General features: G+C 32.7%; 1 protein-coding gene across 2 annotated transcripts in view; it reads left to right on the plus strand.

Moving 5' to 3' along the window:
- plxna1a (plexin A1a) overlaps positions 1-19,045 on the plus strand; it is a 424,291-nt gene that overhangs the window by 296,958 nt on the left and 108,288 nt on the right. For both annotated transcript variants that reach the window (XM_017353686.4, XM_003201217.7), the window contains exons 11-12: positions 9,036-9,132; positions 15,551-15,741. In XM_017353686.4, coding sequence (XP_017209175.2) covers positions 9,036-9,132; positions 15,551-15,741 — 288 coding nt within the window. The remainder of the gene's footprint in view (positions 1-9,035; positions 9,133-15,550; positions 15,742-19,045) is intronic.

Here is a 19,045-nt window from a genome sequence, read left to right on the forward strand (position 1 = left end):
GGTGGTGAATGGATGAAGGTGTCAGCAGTGCAGTAATTCCTCTGATGCTCATGCTGTCTGATGCGTGTTGTGAGTTCATCATGGCGAGATGTCATGACGGACACGAGCAAAGGCAATTTTCAGTTTTCCGTCCCCGCTTTCCACTGTGACAGCTACTCAGTTATAGTAGAAGTAAGTCTGTCGTGCTGACACTTAAATCAGTACTGCAGACACCGATGTGGATATACCGGATATTGACTGCAGTGTCAGAACAAACGCGGCTGATTTCATCACTTGCAACATGACAGACAGGTGAAGTCATAAAGATCAGATTTGAGGAAGAAAGTCTGATTTATGTCTTCGGTGAACAAAGCACATGTTTGCTGTATTTATTTATTTATTTTTTCTGCTTTGTTGCGTTAACCATCAAAGTAAGGGGGAAAATATGTGAAAACAAAAATAAAAAATCATAAATATTTGTTCTTTTATTTGTTATTTTTTTTTAATTTATGTTTCATCTTTTGTATGTTTTTGTTTGGTTAAGTAGGTAGAGTGTTTATACATGCTAAAGATGTTTGTTTTCTTTTTTGTTTGTAGTTAGGTAGTATTTTAGTTTTGTTAGCCAATGCTCTGAAGTCGCTTTTCTCTATATTCTTTAATTGTTCAATTGATTTTATTTATATATATATATATATATATATATATATATATATATATATATATATATATATATATATATATATATATATATATAATTGTTTTCAACAACTTATTGACCAGTTTAAGATCTAAATGCTGGTGAGAAATAAACACTTTTTTTTTAGGATATTTGTGCATTTTTTTTTCATTTTGACAGTCTTGTCGTTGATCGCAGTTCTAAGAGCAACATATAATAGCTTGACTTTAAGTTGATCATTTGGGAAAAGTGGCAGAAGGTAGTTTTTTCTGATTATTCATCTGTTGAACTGCATCCCAATCATCACACATACTGCAGAAAACCTATTGGAACCCGCATGGACTCAAGATTTTCACAGAAATCAGGCAAGTTTAGTAATGGAAAGATCATGGTTTGGGGTTACATTCAGTATTGGGGCATGCAAGAGATCTGCAGAGTGGATGGCAACATCAACAGCCATCAAGACATTTGTGCTGCCCATTACATTATAAACCACAGGAGAGGGCAAATTCTTTAGCAGGATAGCACTCCTTCTCATACTTCAGCCTCCACCTTAAAGTTACTGAAAGCAAAGAAGGTCAAGGTGCTTCAGGATTGGCCAGCCCAGTCACCAGAAATTAATACTATTGAGCTTGCTGGGGTAAGATGAAGGAGGAGGCATTGAAGATGAATCCAAAGAATCTTGATGAACTCTGGGAGTCCTGCAAGAGTGCTTTCTTTGCTATTCCAGAAGTCTTTATTAATAATTTATCTAAGTCATTGCAGAGATGTATGGATGCAGTCATACAAGCTCATTGGAGTCATACAAAATAGTAATTCTCTTTCCACTGCACCATGACTTTATATTCGATACTGGACATTATTTCTGTTCAGCAACAAGACTTTTGTCTAAGCAAAGTCAGATCTTACTGTCCTAATTAAATAATTAGAAATCAAGGCATGATCATATTTTATTTTGATAAAATGAGCGTAATCTAGAGGCCTTTGCCTTTCATATAAGTCACTTCTGAAACCGAATGATCTACTGGGATTTAAGTTATTATTTGTTGTTCCTAAAACTTAGATAAGCAACAAGACTTTGTCAGGTAGTGTTAGATTTACAAATGATGTATTAAAGCAAACCGATACAATGGATGAGAGATGTGATTTAAACAAGGGATTTTATTGTTTATGATTTTGTTGTAAGGATGAACAGCACAGCGTGTGTAATTGCGAAGTCAGTGTTTACACATGCGGTTAATTCAAAATCTTTCACACGTTAAAATAATTTAATGCAAATAACGCAAATTGCTGAACCATGCAAAACTGCATCATTAATGTAATTTGTGTCATGCAATTAAAGAGTCTTGGTGTGCATAAATGTATGGATTAAATGGACTTAATACGTCTACTTTTTGGAAAAATCAGTGCAGTAAATAGAGTTTTGGTTGAATTTATTTAGTCTGATGGTTTACTCTGCTAGTTTTAGCAGGTGATGCCCAAATAAACATGTTAAACCAGATAAACCACAATATCACTATAGATTATTTTTAGTATTTGTAATATTTTAAGGTTTTTACTTAGCAATACAGTACTATTTTATAATTGCAATTAATCACACTTTTTTCTGGCAATTAGGTGCGACAGTCACACCTTTTGGCTCCAAGTAACATGAAAAATCAGACTACAAATATGGCTAATTTCATTAAAAATATAATTGTTAATCGTTTTTTAAAATAATATTTCAACAATATAACTATTAAAAGAGCTAACTAAACTGAAAAAAACTTATATAAAATTGAGTTTTATTTTGATTAAAATGCTGACTTGTTTAATATAAAATAAAACATTCTAAATAATACAATAAATAATATAATACTATATAAACAATACTAAAAACAGAAATGAGAGCAAAGTAAAAAACTGAGAACTACTAATTTGTTTTTTAAGATCACTGTCAAAATAATACCACACATAAATAAGTAAATAAATAAATAAATCCATAAAGAGCCTTTAAATAATATGTAAAGCTTTAATAAATAAATTAATTAATTAATTAATCCAAGAAATAAAGAAAGGTTTGACCTGTATTTTGTATGTTCAGGTGAACTGTAAAAAGTAAACCTCAGCCTCATTGGTCAGCTATTATATGTGTGTGTATATGTGTATTTCCACACGTGTGTGTATATGTTGGAGACAATCGACACCAAATGAGATGTGTCAGAAAGCAAATTGGAAATGCCAATTTCACTTACATTCAAGCGACGTGCTTCACGCCTAAACTCTGCCACTTGTTTCATGTGTAAATGAATGACTTCCACTCTGTAATTTAGATTTTTGAGCTCTCCCTCATGCCCTCTCTCTATTTTGCCTTATTTCCATCTGGCTTCCTTATTTCGGTGCGACCCCTCTCTTCATCCAGAAACAGCCAGACAAATCACATTTTTCTCTGCACGCTGGTTGGTTCTGAGTCATTAGCTTTACTTTTCGAGACTACCCACCTTTCTTTCACATGCAATGACTGGGTTTAAATTATAAGTTGCACCTTTTTGGGATTTTGGAAAGTTTAATTTAGATTTTGTGAAGTTTCGTTTAGAATTTGGAAAGTTCCATTTAGATATTTGGTAAGTTCCATTTAGAATTTAGAAAAAGGTTCCCTTTAGATTTTGGAAAGACATTCCATTTCAATTTTGAAAAGTTCCATATATATTATTGGGAGTTTGATTTAGAATTTGGGAAGTTTCATTTAGATTTAGGGGAGTTCCATTTACATGTAGATTTTGGGAGGTTCCATTTTGGGAACTTCCATTTAGATTTTGGGGAGTTTCATTTAGAATTTTGAAGTTCTGTTTAGATTTTGGGGAGTTTCATTTAGATTTAGGGGAGTTCCATTTACATGTAGATTTTGGGAGGTTGCATTTTTGGTAAGTTCCATTTAGAATTTCGAAAGTTCTGTTTAGATTTTAGGAGGTTCCATTTAGAAAAAATAAAACAATGTTTCGTCTTTGAATGTGACGTTAGTATAAAAAGTATATCTGTAGTGTTGACCGTGTTTTGTTTTTCTAAATTTTTGGAAGTTCCATTTAGAATCTGAAGAGAAGTTTCATTCAGAATCTGGAAATGAGTTCTGTTTAGAATTTGAAAAGTTCCATTTAGATTTTGGGGAGTTCCATTTATAATTTGGGAAGGTTAATTTATAATTTGGAAAGTTCCATTTATAATTTGGAAAGAGGTTCTGTTTAGAATTTGGAAATTCCATTTACATTTAGATTTTGGAAAGTTTCATTTAGATTTTGGGGAGTTTTATTTATATTTTTGGCCATTCCATTTTAACTTTGGGAAGTTCCTTTTAAATATTTGGGAAAATATTTAAATTAAAAATAATAATAATAATAACTGAAACAATGTTTGGTATTTAAATGTGGCATTAGCATATTGTAAAGTATATCTGTAGAATTTACCGCATCTTGTTTTTCTAAATAATTTTCTCTTTGTACTCTGTACTGTACAGCAATATTCAATATACATATACAATGCCTAGCATAAATGAGTACATCCCTTACATATATCTCATTCATTAATTTTCTTTTCAGCTTAGTTCCTTTATCAATCCGGAGTCGTCACAGCGGAATGAACCGCCAACTTATCCAGCACATGTTTTTACGAAGCGAATGCCCTTCCAGCTGCAACCCATCTCTACAAAGCATCAATACACACTCATTTATACTCATACACTACAGACAATTTAGCCTACCCAATTCACCTGTACCGCATGTCTTTTACTGTGGGGGAAAACGGAGCACCAGGAGGAAACCCATGCGAACGCAGGGAGAACATGCAAACTCTACACAGAAATGCCAACTGACCCAGCCGAGGCTCGAACCAGCGACCTTCTTGCTGTGAGGTGACAGCACTACCTACTGCGCCACTGCATCGCCTTACATATTTCTCTTTAGAATTAATATTTCCTTTATAGGATTCAAGGTTTCTAAAACTAGAACAAAATAACTAAATGTGTATCAGCTCATAGACAGACCAGCTGATAGACCCAACTTTATGTGTTTTTTTTTATCTGTGTTTGCACTTGGCTAGGAGAGGTGAACTGATGACTATCATGGCCAATCGCAGTCATTTCTGTTGAGCATGTGAACACAATGGCCAATCAGAATGTGCTTAAGAGCATTTAAATGTTGGAAATGTGCATTTTTAAAATTGTATTACCGATTGGTACCAAAGTCAATACTTTCATTAACCCTCGTTCTAGAGCACAATACATGCTTACGTGCTAGGTAACCTTATGACTAACATACTCATTCTACATCTAAAAATTCATCTTAATTAAATACAAACAGGACCGTTAACTTTTATTTGAAGTTTCTTTCGTCTGTTTGAAACGAAAAAAGATATTTTAATGGAAAAAACTAGTTGCTTGAACTATCCCTTTAAATGACACCTCATCATCCTTTTTTTTATTTCACTGATTGTTTAAACTACGTTACTCCCATATTTGATGCAAAGCATCATGGGGTGTAGAGAGAAGCTGGATAAGTGTGCTGGATGTCTGCCGCTGTTTATCAGTGCTCGGGAATGAGAGTGGCCGTAGAAGCGAGGCTCCTGTCAGGCTGGAGTGTTTTCACCTCCTTTCGTATTGATTTGACACTCACACAATTGCGTGATGAGAATCCCGACTCGTCCGTCTCACTCCGCTGCGCCCTTCGTCTCACTCTCTTTTCTTCTGTCTCTCTCAAGGATGCACACTTAAATGGCAAGATTTACATGGAGCGAGATAAGCCGGCATGTTTCATTCATTGGCTGCCATTTCAGCAGGGTTCGCTTGTGTTTTTCTTAGCTCTTCTTCATCCCGTCGGCCCCCGGTTTGCATGTTAGGATCAGTGAAGTAAAACCACTGATGCAATACACAACAATATGGTCCAATAGGAGAGATGCATACTTAAACAAATCTGCGCTATAGATTTGTTGGTTGTTTTGTCTTGGGTTGTGGGGATTTGCTTTATTTTGGGGGTTGTGGTAGTGGGTAAAGAAATACGATTGGGTTCAAGAGCGCTTTTCGTGTTGTTTTTGTGCCTTTTTTGTGACTTACTGACAGATTGTGTATAGATTAGTGATCTTTTTAGTAGCTTTATGTTTCTTCTATGATTTAGACTGGATAAGGGGTTTTGATGGGGATCAAAATATGTTGCAAGACAAATTTAAACTCTCAGTTCAGTCTTGAGCGATATATATGAGCAATATCACATGAGTAGAAGTGCAACATGGCTGTATATCGGCACTGATAAGTAGCGTGTGTTGGCTTGAGGGCGCAGGTCAAGTGCCTTAGTGTCCCACCATTGACCAGTACAGCCATATTTCACTGCTACAAGTGCAATATTGCGTTTATACAACAATTTGATGACATAATTGTGTATATAAAAAAGAAAATCAAACACAGGGAGTCTCAAAAACCCTTGTGTACAAGGAACTACTTTCTTCCACCATTCATTCACAACTGCAGCTACGTTCAGAACAGCAGAAACCATTGCTACTTCACAGTTGTCACCGTAGATCTAGTATTTGAATGATTCTCTAGCTTAATATCTAAAGTGATGATTAAACAGGTAATTCTTGTTCACATTTTAGGATTATATGGCTGAAATGCCATCAGTCTACAGATATTTCTCTGTTGAAATTGGGATATGACAATAAATAACGCAAAAAAAGCCAAATCAAAGCAAACATTACCAGTTTATGTGGTATACAGCAGTACACAATACAAAACAGAGAGATTGACTTAGAATGTCATTAACCTGATTCATAATGATTTGTTTAGCTGTAGTTGTTGTAGCTGTAGTTATGTTGGAAAATCGCTGAGTTTTTCTCCCTCTAAGGACTTACTCTGTGGTCTCTGTCAACATCCTGTAGTGTCCTCTGCTTGTCGCTAATGAAGAGTCGGTTGGAGCGCTGTTATTGCAGAATATCGCATGGCTATCAGCCAATCAGATATATACACATAGCTTCATTAGTTTAGGTCAGACAGAAAATACATACATAAATAAAATATACATAATATTGTTACATATAGGTATATAAACATGCCAAAAAAATCATGCACTGATACAAGTCACCAAACAAGAAATTATCAGAAAAAAAAACAATTATACACTAAACTAGTATATAAATAATAAGGTAAATTATCACATATGTACACACTGTAAAACTCAACAGTCAACTTTATTAAATGAAATGAGCGTAGTTAACTCAAAATTGACTGAAAGTTAATTCTACTCAGTTGAAAAGAGTTTTGAACTCAGTGTTGAAGATAATGAGTTAATTAAATACCTCATTACTTCAACTTAAAGTAAGCAAGTTAAAAGTACTCATATTGTTTAGGTTTTTTTTTTTAACTCAAATGGTTTGTAGCAATCGATTTCCTCAAATGGTTTGAGTTGCCTTAACTTATTGGGTTTTACAGTACTCAGTTGGTTCGAGTTCTCTTCATTTATAGGGTTTTACTGTGCTCAAATTGCTTCATGTACTCAAATGGATTAAATAGACAGTACTCAATAGGATTTGTTTTTGAACTTAAATGGTTTGTTGCAATCGGTTTTCTCAAATTGTTTGAGTTACCTTAACATTTTGGGTTTTACAGTGATGCAAACATGCTGTAAGATAACATAAAAATAATAATAAACAAACAATATGAAAAAAATATATAAATAAAATAAAAAATAAAATTAAATAAAATTAAAAAACAATAAAGTTATAAGTGCCTCTTTAAAAAAATCTTTAATTCTACTCATTAGTTTTTGAACTTAAATGGTTTGAGTTACCTTAAGTTATTGGGTTTTACAGTGTAAGAATAAGTCATCTTGTCAGTAAAGTTGCTAAGGCTCTAGTATCAGTCTGTGATGAATTTGATTCAGCATATTCTGGCAGGATTCCAAACAGTGCTGTTGTCTTCAGCAATACTTTTGCTAATTTAAAATATTTTGTGTGTGTGTGTGTGTGTTTAGTCATGGAAATAATGACAATAAATTGGAATTATTAAACTAAAAATAAAACTCTAATTCAAAATGATATTTCCCACATGTAACTTTTTGAAATTGCATTAAACAGTATTGAAAAGTGTCCTAATAACACACGACACAACAAGATTCCATTGATAAGTAATTTGGCTGTCTGCACCAAACACAATGTCACAACAGAAACATTTAAATACCAGCTACTCATTTCAATACCAACCACTGTCCTCCCAAACAAATGGAACGGGCTATAATCTAATATATGTGTGTGTGTGTGTGTGTGTGTGTGTGTGTGTGTGTGTGTGTGTGTGTGTGTGTGTGTGTGTGTGTGTGTGTGTTTACCCTATTTAACATTATTAAAAGTACATAACGGATGTTGTTTTCACTGAGTCACAGATCTGACTTTTATTTTCAAACCGTTTGCTAGCTAGTTTATTTTCAAGATCAAGAACATCCAAAATTGCACTCTCTCTCTCTCTCTGTTTTTGGTAGCAAGGAGGCATGCCATTAGGCTTGAAATAGAAATAATCGATGCACAATTCAAAGGCATATTTCCCACATAAGCACCAAAACACATCTTATTGTAGCACATTTGGACTTTTGAACAGATTTTTTTTGCACTGCAGTACAAGGACAGGAGGTGAGATAGACAGCAAAAATGTTGCAAGCCAGATTTAAACTTTCATTTCCTGCACAACCTCCATAACCTGAATGTTTCCAACAATTTGTGTGTGTGTGTGTGTGTGTGTGTGTGTGTGTGTGTGTGTGTGTGTGTGTGTGTGTGTGTGTGTGTGTGTGTTTGTGTTTGTGTTTGTGTGTTTGTGTGTTATTTTGGACTATTTTTGTCTTTTTTGATGTCAGTAGCACAATAGAGAGAGAGAAAGCGATAGCCTAATAGGATCGAGAAATGTCGAGAGCCTAATTCAAACTCATTTCTCCCACATTTCGGTATTTTGAGCCCTCTTTTTGTCTTTTCGGTGTATAAACACTGTCGATAGAGGACAGATAAGTGATGATGAAAAGTGGGAGTAATCAATCTGAAAATGATGTGTTTTTTGGTCGCACAGTGTCATGCTACTTATATTTTGTGCCTTTTTTGTGTTTTTGGTGGATAGACACACTTTAGGGACAGAAATTAATGGTGATTACTGGAAAAAGTGTGAATTAAACATCTCTGAATAATACTAGATACAAAAAAAGAATGTTTGTATAAGCGGCACTTATACATTTTGCAGTGCTTACATTAATTGAAAGTTGTTGAAGAAACTAAACTTTCCTGTTGATATTTTGTGACTATTTTTTTTAGGAGCTAAATTCAGTTACATCAGGATTGAGTCATATTTGTCTTTTTTTTCTCTCTCTCTCTCTCTCTTTCTCTCCAGTATGACTATGAAGGAAATGACATCAGCGACCTGCCTGTGGACCTCTCCGTTGTGTGGAATGGAGATTTCGTCATTGACAACCCCTACAATATCCAAGGTAAATCTCGCCTCAGTCTGACACATCCATTCCTCCATCCGCTTGTTAAGTCTGACTTCACCCGTCACAGTGTCTGGGTCCGAAAGCTGTATCAGATGGCAAAAGCGAACAACAAATGGCACTAATATACTCTCACAGTGTGTTAAGCTAAACATATTAACAAATGCATATCGTTCATGTGTTTGATCACTGTGTATATATTATAATCTTTCAAATTATGTTAGATATAGATGTGCATTTCTAACAACTAAAGTTTTACATTTCAAAGCTGATTTTTGCAGTTTTTTGATTTGTTTGAACCCTCAGATTACAGATTTTCAAATAGTCGTATCTCGGCTTAATATTGTCATATCCTAACAAAGTATAGAGTTGAAGTCAGAATTATTAGACCTCCTTTGAATTAGTTTTTTCAAATTTTTCCAAAGTGATGTTTAACAGAGCAAGGCATTTTTCACAGAATGTCCTTTAGGGCACTATCATACACCTGGCGCAATAAGGCGCAAAACCTGTATGGCACCAGTTGTTGCTATTTTCAGACCAGCGCAACTCTAAATTTAATGCTGTGCGCCTCATTGTTTAAATAGCTAATCCATTTGCACTACTTTGTGGACTTTGTTGGCGCCTTGCTATTATGAGAAAATAAAATAGAGCGCGCCATTGACCAAAAAAAGCTGGTCTAAAGCTGGCTTTCGCCTATGTGGATCCAAATGTTTACACATTTCATAATACACACAGGATGTACAGCATTACACAAATATCTTTACATATAAAAAAAGGATTAAAATGTTAATCCTTTTTTTAGCTTATTCATGACAAAGTGTAGTATTATTATTTATGTACATATTTATATTTGTTTTAATAAAGCAAGTTTAAATTTGTCCACCTGTGGAGTTTCGGAGGCATCTACATCACCATATGAGGCAAAAGAACAGGACAGGGATACTTTGGATGTGGTTTTATAACCACATTTCGTTATTATTATTCACTTATTAATTTGCTGGAAATTAGAACTGAATTTAGAAATAGTTTTGGATTAAATCTTTGCGCTTAACAAATAAAATTAAATATGTAGGCTAATGGATGTCTTTAGTTGAGTGCTTACAACACAGTTTCCTTATCCATGAACGTTGAAGAGTAAAAGTTAAGTAAAGAAAAAGAGGCTGATTGGAAGAGGCTTATTCTTTATCCTTGCGCTGCAGATGGTCTGTTTAACTGTTTTCTCGCTAGTGAAGCATGCAGTTTTTCCACTTGCAAAGTCCGCCATGTAAACAACAAATGCACCATGGTTCAACGCAACTGACTCTTAAAGAGAATTGGAGATGAGACTGATTGGTTTAATGCATGTTATGCTCAAAATACACTCATAAATCATTAAGAGAATAAGCTCAACCCTTTTAGACCATGTGCCGGGCCGTGGTCGTGCAAATTGTGCTTGCACAAGCTATAGAAAGCAGGCGGATAACAAATGAGAGGATGATCACTCGCGCTTACAGCTTTTGTGATCTACTGTTTCCTTGCGTGAAGCAACCGTGCATACAAATACGCAACTTGTGAGATCAGTTCTCCTTTAAATAGACTAGACAAAATGTTATGCTCCTGCACCCCCAGTCTTGCTGCTTTCAGGAGCTCCAGGTTTGTCTTTTTGTAAGCAGCACCGGTTGCTTTTGCTTTGACCATTCTTTGATCAGATATTAAGTGCACGTGATCATCCTTTCTTTATCACACATGCAGTTTTTTCACCTGCTTGCTTTTGCTTACAGTTATTTTTGTTAGTATGGTTTAGTTATAATTTTTTTACAATAACATTGCTTTAATAGGAGATTAACTCCCCATTCATGTGTAGTTAGCTGGTGATCTGGGAACTTTAGCCAGGACAGATTACTGTGCATATTTTAAAAGCATGGCAATAGTTATTTTTTAAATGTCTATTTTTTTTTTTTAAATAAAAAGTATAGTATACAGCTATATTTTGCTATATGTTGCTTGTGTTGACACGTTATTTAACATTTGAGTCTAAGAAATAATTATTTATTTATTTTTGATTTATTTATTATTTATTTCAGTATACATTTGGTAAGTCCTTAATTGTGAGCCCTGGAAAGTCATGTGAAATAAAAACTAATTTTAATGTGACACTATAAAACCACAACCCACTGAGCAAGCTCATACACAATACACAAAAAGTGAAAGGAATGAGGACTCATGTGGACATAGTACAATATCTAATTTAAATCAAGTAATTTTTGCATGACATGTCATATTTATGCATATAAAATATATTTTCCTAACAACAAAATTATGGCTAGTGAAAATGGCGAGTGGCTAGTAATGTTGGAAAACAACTAGCCACAGTGGCTGGTGATAAAAAAAAATAATAATATTGTCAAGCCCTGTTTATAACTGATTTTATAATACAAGGTCATAAATTTCACAACTTAAAAAGCCTATAGTCACTTTTTTGTCAGATCCAGGGTATCTGTAAGGATGAATTAAGGCTGATTTATGCCTTGCTTCTTTCAGTCCAGCTCATCTGGTAATTCCTCAGCACATCTCTGCAATACAATACAAAAACACGGTATTCAAAATGAATAAAAAGAACATCTGGTTAGAAAGTTTGCTTCTCAGACTGACTCTCCAAATAATTTGGAATGAGCGCTTTTGGTGATACTGGATCGAGTCCTGGTCCATTTGTTACTAATATTTCAAGTGTCAGGGCCTGTAAAGAGCTGTTTAGAGAGAGTTGTGAGTGAATGGTGACTCTGGAGGGTGATCCAATAGAGCAGCACACCTGGGCCAGATCAAGCTCTCGCAGCACATTGAGTGATGTAACGCGCTGCACTTTTTGCCGCCTTATTTTTCTCATCTCGTCGCTGTCGGCAACATCTGAAAAATGGTACAGGATGGAGAAGGTGGGAAATCACAGAGACACGTTCAGATACTGTGTTTTGGTAACATTAAGATGTTGTCTTGGTTAGTTGACAGAAAAGACAATAATTATTTTCTTAAGTTCTTTTTATTGTTTTTAATTTGCACTCACGGTTTGGGTCATTAAGTGTGGTTTAATAATAGTTTGTTTGAAAATACTAAAATGAATAAATGAATAAAAATGACAGTAAATATATTTGTTACAAAATATTTCTGTATAAAATATAATAATATAGTGATATATATTATATCATAATATATTATATTATAGATTATATTATATAATAATAATGATACTACTACTACTACTACTACTACTACTACTACTACTACTAATAATAATAATAATAATAATAATACTTACAATACTAAAAAATAAGTAATTAAACATGTAAATAATGCAATAAAAAAGTTAAATAAAACTGTTATTACTATTTAAAGACCTACATAATAACATTCTTTTTGGTTATTATTATTATTATTATTATTATTATTATTATTATTAAATGAAATAAAATAATATTATCAAAACTGTTGTTGTTACTATTTTTATTTATTTTTTATTATTTATTTGGTATTATTATTATTATAAAATTGAAATTAAATACAATACAAATAATAAAATTAAAACTGTGGTCATTATTATTATTATTATTATTTATTTATTGATTTGTACTTTTAAATTTTTTTATTATTGTTATAAAATAAAATACAATAAAAGTGATAGAACAAGTTAATAGAATACTGATAATAATAAAATAAAAACCTATTATTATTATTATTATCATTTTTATGTATTAATTATTTTTTTATTATTAGTGTAAAAATAAATTGTCTTAAAATAGTAAAATAAAAACTGTAATTATTATTATTATTATTATTATTATTATTTATGTATTATTATGTTTTTAAAAAATTAAAATAAAAAATAATTATTATTATTTTTTTATTATAATTATTATTTATTTTTATTATCATTATAAAGTTAAAATTAAATACAACAAATATATGTATGTATATATATATATATATATATATATATATATATATATATATATATATATATATATATATATATATATATATATAAACTGCTGTCATTATTATTTATTTATTCCTTTATTTGTATGTTTTGTTAATATTATAAAATTAAAAAAACAATAATATTAATAAATAAATACTGTTGTACTGTTGTGTATTACCGGCCTAAACATTTTGAATATAGGTGTACAAAAAAATTCTGATTTGTCCGATCATAAATCTATTTTTATGCAGTTATATAAATGTACTTGTTGATAAATTGATAAATTTGTTGCATGTTATTTTTTGCTAAACTTTTAATTCAGAATATACTTTTTGAAAACATAAATTCTATAGTCAAACTAATTTGTTTCATGCAAAGGTGCTAAGATATTTCTGCACTATATTTCTCTCTCTCTCTCTCTCTCTCTCTCTCTCCCTCTCTCTCTCTTTCTCTCTCTCTGTCTTTCTCAGCATTAACTTTATAGCGTTTATCTTCACCACGCTGCCAGAGAAAAAGCCCAGCTTTGCCCCGCTGTAAAGTGGAAATGTTAATGTAATTAAATCATTCATTTGGTTCAGTTTAATTAGCGCAGCGCTACTTTTAAGCTTAGCCGTGGCTAATCAGATTAGCATGAGGCTGAGACGGATGGTTACGCATCTCTTTTGAAGTCCGCCAGCAGTCAGAGACGCAACAGCATTCACTTGGGCCCCTGAAGCTCCAGGGGCCCTGCAAAATCTGCCATCTTTCTCTCCGCAATGGGAATTTAACATCTGTAATTTGCTAATTGTTAGCTGTAGCTGAGGTGATGCCTTTGTTTCATGCATCTTTTATATTTTAATCTTTCTTTCTGCAAGTTTTCAGTTAAGGGCAACTAGTTTGACATTTTAGATTGAAAATGTAGTAGACCACGTGCTTTCTGTTTATAAGCAATAACCAGTGGTGTTTAGGTGTTTAGATTCAAGTAGTTTGTTTAACTTACTGGGTAATTACCATAGTATTTTTGATTTTAAAATCTTGAAATTACCTTCTAAATGACATTTTGGTATCACTTTATTTTGATGGTCCCTTTAACGCGTTTTGTTGAATTTAAGTTACATTGCATTTATATGCCAACTTATTCTCAATAGATTAAGTAGACTGTTTGGGTTGAGGTTAGGATTATTATCAATTAAGGCCCAATCCCAATTCTAATTTTATACCCCTACCCCTTCCCCTTTCCTTACGACTGAAGGTTAAGAAGAAGGGCTTCAAAATTTACCCCTAAGAATTGGGACTGCACTGCAGCACCTGCACACGTCATCATACTGTATGTCCTCGCAATCTCCTGCTTCTCCTGTGAGATCAGAAGATGGCGACTGCGGTAGTGATTCCAGTTGTGTTATTTTTTGGGATCTATATACAGGAGATCACTGAAGGCATATATTATGTAATCATAACGATCTAATGTGGCAATAAGATCTTAACTGTACTGTGTTTTCACACAGTGACCATATTCATCTGTAAACACCAAAAACAACATTAACATTATAGCAGACACTATAAAAAGCCTATTGACAACCACTAGACATTACTGACAGGGCATTCCAGTGTCAGAATAATTATTTACACAGTTAGCATTAAGAAGGAACATATAAACATCTGACAAACATCTAGCAGCTAAATGTGCCTGGAAAAATATTTTCATAAATCGCTCAAACGTGAATGCGTCTCACATCAGCGCATTCTAGACGTGCACGCGCTTTTTCCGGCAATCTTCTTTCTGCGTTCACACAGCGCAGCATTCTGGCAAATTACCAGTAATGTTACAACTTTCTCTATCCGGAACGAATTTACCGGTATTTTAAAAAAGGCCTGTTCACACATACAGACCTTTCAGAAAAATTGTCGGTAATTTTCCGGAAAGGTCTGTATGTGTGAAAGGGGCTACTGTCTATATGTATATGTTAAAATAAATAAATAAATAAATAAAATATGTTTATATATATATATATATATATATATATATATATATATATATATATATATATATATATATATATATATATAAATATATATATATATATATATATATATATATATATATATATAAATATATATATATATATATATATATATATATATATATATATATATATATATATATATTTATATATATATTTATATATATATATATATATATGGGTTTATTTATGCATATTACTGTTGGTGAACATAATTATGCAAAGCAATTATAAAAGCAACATCATTATAAAAAGACACTGATATTAAAATTCTCATTTATTAAGCCTAATGATCACAATAAACACTTGTTGAGTGCAGTAATAGAGTTCATTAGCTCAACTGTAGACAGTTTGCGGTTGCCAGGCAACATGACAGATGAATAAAGCTTCTCATGTGCTGCTCGGTCACAGGTTTTGTCCTCTGCTCTGCACACTCATTTATTTATTTTTCCCCTGTGTTTCTCCTCAGCGCACCTGTACAAGTGTTTCGCCATGCGGGACAGCTGCGGGATGTGTCTGAAAGCAGACCCGCGCTTTGACTGCGGCTGGTGTGTTCAGGAGAAGAAGTGCTCGCTCAGACAGGAATGTGCTCCTCCAGAGAGCAGCTGGATGAACCCCAGCGCAGGAAACAGTCGCTGCGCTCACCCTAAAATCAACAAGGTAACACTCGCTCCCGCTCTGACACAGACCAGTTATCACATTCACTATTTACAAGACTGTCAAACACACACACATACACACACTTTTATCTTGGGTAAGCTTTTAACAGGTGTTGTTTGTGCAGAGTGGAGTTTCTTTGTGTCTTGTTTTCAGGGAAGTGTCAAGGTTTTCTGTATGGATGTGGGGTTCTTTGGATTGGAATTGTTTACATGTATAGGTTTTGATTAATGCTTGTTTTTTGGGTATCATCAGTATGAAGGACCCTTAAGGGTTTTTGTTGTTGTTTTTGTTTGTTTTTTCCTTGATGCATCAGTATTCGGTTATATAAAATAGTGATTGAACTTAAAGGTATTTTCCACATTTAGAATTTGACCACATTAGTGATTTATGATCAAAAAATAATGCCCCCTAAAAAGACTATAATGAAAAACAAAATAATTATAATAGCATATAATAATAACAAAGAAAGCAAATTAATAAGTAAATGAAAACTTGCAAGTTAATATATATATATTTATATATATATATATATATATATATATATATATATATATATATATATATATATATATATATATATATATATATATATATATATATATAACTATAGAAAGTCTTATTTGTTTAATTTCAGCTAGAAAAAAAGCAGTTTTTTTTTAAAACCATTACATTTTTTATAAACTAAACACTTATTATTATAATAATAATAATAATAATAATAATAATTATTATTATTATTATTATTATTATTATTATTATTATTATTATAAAACATACAAAAACATACAAAGTTTTTATATATGGTTTTGAGTAAACTTACTCGTACCAATACAAAATGCAATAAAAACAGTAATATTGTCACATATTGTAATAATAAAAAGTTCAATTTATTTTAAGATTCAATATTCAATGCTGAATTTTCATGATTATTACTTCAGGTTTTAGTGTTGTGTGGTGTTCAGAAATGATCATTATATGCTGATTTATTAAAAAAAAACTCATTATTGTCACTTTCAAAACTAAAAGTTTAAAAGTTCCTTAGTGTAAACCAAATTTTTTCATTATTTTTTTTTAATTCATTTATGTTAAGCATTCTTAATAATCTTAATAATTCTTAATGTCTCAACTAATGTAAAGCTTAATATTATAACCTTAATACTTTAAAAGGATAAGTGTGCACTGTGTCCAGTTTAACGCCATGCTACACACAATGCTTATCAGTTTAATTGAAGCGATTTTCATGTTTTATCCCTCGTCATAAAATAAAATATATTCCATCCAAACATACGTTTACATTCTGCATGCTAACCATTCTCATTTTCTATAACACTGACACACTTATTGTAAGAAAAAAAAAAAAAACGAACAAACAAACAAACAAAAAAAATAAATAAACCACCATCTTGCGTTTTTCACAGTGGCCCTGCCAAACAAATCTCTGGCTGTGCTTTTATTGCCGTGCAGCGGTGGATTGATGCTAATATACTGCGGTGTGCCAGTGCTGGCAGCTGGCAGTCGCGGAGACAGCGGCGGCGCTCAGTAAGATTAGCCCCTGATACTGGGTAATTGCCAGTGGCACAGTTGCTAATCCGTTAGCTCATGCCTGTCTCTCTGCTTACTTATCGCTATATAACCAGAGCTGAAAAGCTTGAATGAAGAAGAAGCGGAAAAGGAAGAGGTGCAGACAAAGAAACGGAGCGACGTATGCTTGTTTTCTGGTCGCATGGATTCAGTGGTATGCTCGCTTTCACTGCTGAGTTCCACACAATTCCTTCATGTTGTCCCAACACAAATTGTTTAAGTTAGCTTAATCATTTTGACAAATGTAAGTAGATTGAACATAAAACAATTAAGTTGTCCCCCCAAAAAACATAAGAATTGTGTTGTTTCAACTCAATTAAATAAGTAGTTTGAACAAGCAGCAAAAGCCTTTTTTTTGAGTGTCGCATGACCACATTTAAGCAACTCTTAAGTTTTTTTCTTCACTGTAGTCCTCAGATTAGATTAAATGCTTTTTGGACACAAGACGCAATTGTATGCGACCAAACATAACATTATTCTCATTCTTGTCTCATTCCCACTTTTAGCCAGATGTCACATTCCTTGACTCGTCCCTGACCAGCTAAAAATGAAAAATGAATGATGCCGTCATGTTTATATATTAAAAATTCATTCATTTTCTTTTCGACTTAGTCCCTTTATTAATCTGGAGTCACAGCGGAATGAACCGCCAACTTATCGAGCACATGCAAGCTGCAACCCATACCTGGAAAAGTTTATATATTAAGAATATAAAATTAAAATATTATGGTTAAAAATCTAATGATATTAAAGTGTTTTTAGCTTGTATATCAATTTGCAGGACTTTAATAAACACCTTGAGCACAACAGTGGATAATTTTCCTCAGATTCTGAAAAAAGATCAGAGGTACTAACTTTTTCATGGCTGAAGCAATGCTAATTTTGACAGCAAATTTTGATTTAGTTTAAGTCTTAGTATTTTGACTAAAATTTCATTGTAGTCATATTTTAGTCTTCTGAATCATTTTAGTTTTAGTCTAGTTTTAGTCAACTAAATCTACTCTTACGTTGACGTAATTGCTTCTCGCGTTTACTGTGGATCAGTTACTATTCAAATGTGTGTGTGCCTTATGCATCAAACAGCAAGATTAATTCTGATTGAATATTTTCCAAAACATGTCCCCCAATCACATTCTCATGGCTTTTTTTTGGTCTACCAAAATGTCAGTATATTTTTATTATAGTTGTAGTCATCATCACTTAATTTTTATTTAGTTTTTGTCTAGTTTTTGTCGGTAGAAACTTTTTAGTCATAAAAATTGTTAAACACTGCTGCAAAGTGATTCTTCGACTCAAAATCTGTTTTACAAACTTATATATAGTTGTTAATATATATTTACAAACTATATTTATTTTTTGGTCATATGCATTTTAGCAATGTCTTTGCCGTGGTAATTTTGAAGCCAAAATTAGCTCCTAAAGATTATTGACCTAGCATTTTAGTCTTAATTATCTTGTTATTTCCAGATAACTGCTGAGATTAAAAACATGGACTCATCCGCGTATTTATAGGCCGTCACTGAATTACCCTCATAATATAAATATGTAATATATCTGAACTTCCAGGATTTTGCAATTCCACTGTCCAAAATGTACTTTTTTTAATAATAAAATCAAGCAAATATCACATTTATTTCAAATTGCTGCAGATTTCACACATATTTTAGACAGTCGGGACACTGTTCAAATTCCTGCCAAGACACAGAGCGACATCTGCATAGTT

Source organism: Danio rerio, chromosome 23 (genome assembly GCF_049306965.1).
Source record: "Danio rerio strain Tuebingen ecotype United States chromosome 23, GRCz12tu, whole genome shotgun sequence".
NCBI classification, from domain to species: Eukaryota; Metazoa; Chordata; class Actinopteri; order Cypriniformes; family Danionidae; genus Danio; species Danio rerio.